At 39.3% G+C, this 2,500-nt stretch overlaps 1 protein-coding gene across 1 annotated transcript in view; it reads right to left on the bottom strand.

The window, feature by feature from the left end:
• Nucleotides 1–1,633, bottom strand: part of LOC137628444 (uncharacterized) — a 1,725-nt gene extending 92 nt beyond the window's left edge. Inside the window, exons 1-2 of the mRNA XM_068359593.1 lie at nt 1,349–1,633; nt 1–122 (exon numbers count right to left, since the gene is read on the bottom strand). The exon at nt 1–122 is cut by the window's left edge and continues 92 nt beyond it. Coding sequence (XP_068215694.1) covers nt 1–122; nt 1,349–1,614 — 388 coding nt within the window. The 5' untranslated portion in view covers nt 1,615–1,633. The remainder of the gene's footprint in view (nt 123–1,348) is intronic.
• Nucleotides 1,634–2,500: the final 867 nt, after the last annotated feature.

Here is a 2,500-nt window from a genome sequence, read left to right as displayed (position 1 = left end):
AAGAAGACAGAGAATGTTTGGGTCTTCGGTAACTGGACGACTGCTGTTCTTCTGCGCATGTTTCGCAAGACGTCTGGGCATCGATTGAGCGACCAAATCGTAGAATATAGTTGCCCCCACGTCTGTGGAAAACAAAATGCAATTTTCTCATTTAATTGGTTAGAGTTCATCTTAAATTCAATCATACAAAGTTTAAGTGTGTTAAAAATGACTGAGAATTTTTCTATGGTGTCTAATTCATTAAAACTCTTAATTTGAAAATTCATGATATTCCATAGATCACAAAATTATATGTAATTGAAAGGCCTAGGCCAGAACTCAATAGAAATGATGTACTTGGTTGTAAATCAGGGACAGAAGGAAAGTTCAGTTCGTCGGAAAAGAGGGAAATGAAAAGACACTGAACAGGGCAAATTGTGGATTAGTGATTTCTATGAAGAGCATGATTAACAAATATGTGTCTCTTTGCTTTTCCTGTGTGTAACTCCCCGTGTTAACGTTTGCACATCCCTCCATCAAGCCGGGTGTAAACCTGTCACTAGTGGAAGGTACGTAACGTCCCTATGGTCTGCATTGAACTTCCCGACTCTCTCCCATATTACTACCTGTATTTACTATATAGGGATAAAAGTTATATATTATTCTTAAACAACCCTGCAACGGTATCTGTTAGCTTGAAAGAGCTTTCAGAACCACGCCAGGCCACCTAAACCTTATCAAATTGTCATGATCAGCAAAGCTCTAATAGTCCGGGACACCCATACAAGATTGGTTATCTATGAGTGATCAGACTAGTCTCCCACCATCACCAATCTGTAATGGCTAACGTGGTGATGAAAACTAGCCAAACCCCAGACATGAATTGGCATGTCTGAGGCCTTCATCCTGCAGTGGACTATAAACGGTTGCGTTTGGTGTTGTACTACATATGGGTCAGTTCGGATAATTACTCCATTACATTTCTTCAATTCATAGTTGTTTAACAACCTATCTGCTCCACGCAACTAACCCCATCAAACATCACTCCTAATTGAAAATAAAGGCCTCCTATTCTATTCAATATTGTTGTGACGGGCCGAGAGAAGGTTGTGACTCAAAGACAGGATGAAAGCAACTGAGTGAGTTTATTGAAGAACACTCTCCTTTATATACAAAAGCTCAAGGCAACAGGAAATTTCATGTTCAAAATCAACACCTTTACCATTGAGAAAAAACAGACATGTTATTTCAGGTTCTTTTTAGTGCAAGGGGAGAGCGAAGATACAAGCACAAAATGAACTATGTACGATCGTGTGACACGCGGTTGGTACATTGTCTTGAACAGAAATTACCGAATTGCCCAACTCACCTGGAAGAATCCAGCCAGCTATCTGCGTCAGCCACCAGCTCTCCTGCAGAGATTGGTTCGTTGTTGATTTCTGAAGCCCAGTTCTGATTCATCTGCAGAGGATATCTTACATCATTGAAGATCCTCCTGATGGGCCGAAGTCCCACCTCCTCAGGTTCGATGCTGTCGAGTTCGTTCGATTCGAGGGCGAATGTGATTGGGGGCGCCAAGGCTTGGCAGAGGACGACGCCCAGAAGGCCCAGAAGGAGGCAGGTTGTGGTGATCATGCTGTACCGGAGGAGCCTGGGAATCTAAGAATGTGGAGGGGATGACACAGAGGAATTCAGAGATTGGTAATCAAATTATAAGTTATGATTAATGGAAGGTTGATTGATAGTGGCGTACATAGATTTGATACAAGGAATTGGGTATCAAGCAATCTTCAAGATGTGAAGAATTGGTGATATAATCTAAAAGATGTAAACTCAAAAAAGATAGTTATCAACACACACTTATAAACAATCGCATGCATTCTCCCGCACACATACAAATATTTATACATATACACAACTATCATTATTATTATTATTATTATTATTATTATTATTATTATTATTATTATTTGCTAATCTATAACCATAGTTGGAAAAAACAGGATGATATAAGCCCAAGGGCTCCAACAGGGAAAATAGCCATGTGAGGAAAGGAAATAAGAAAATAAATAAACTACAAGAATAGTAATGAAACAATTAAAATAAAATATTTTAAAAAGCAACAATATCAAAATAAATCTTTCATAAATAAACTAGAAGAAAAACTTCAAAAATAACAAGAAAAGAAATAAGATGAATTAGAGAGAGAGAGAGAGAGAGAGAGAGAGAGAGAGAGAGAGAGAGAGAGAGAGAGAGAGAGAGAGAGACTAACGTCTGTACTTGAACAGAGAAACAGACCTCGTGTCTCACTTGTCGCCGCCAAACCCAGCGAATGCAACTATCGAGAACCGTCGTTTCCAATTTATAAATCCTTCATCATCCGGGTAACTTTCAATCCCTCCTTAACCCCCCCCCCCCCTTTCCCCCTTCACTTCCCTTCTTCGCACACCTACAAAATGAAAGAAAAAAGAATCAATGAAAGGAAGATTATTTGTGACATCTTGTTTCAGGAGGAAATTAT

This window comes from Palaemon carinicauda, chromosome 36 (assembly GCF_036898095.1).
Source record: "Palaemon carinicauda isolate YSFRI2023 chromosome 36, ASM3689809v2, whole genome shotgun sequence".
NCBI classification, from domain to species: Eukaryota; Metazoa; Arthropoda; class Malacostraca; order Decapoda; family Palaemonidae; genus Palaemon; species Palaemon carinicauda.
This window is presented reverse-complemented; position numbering and strand designations above follow the sequence as displayed.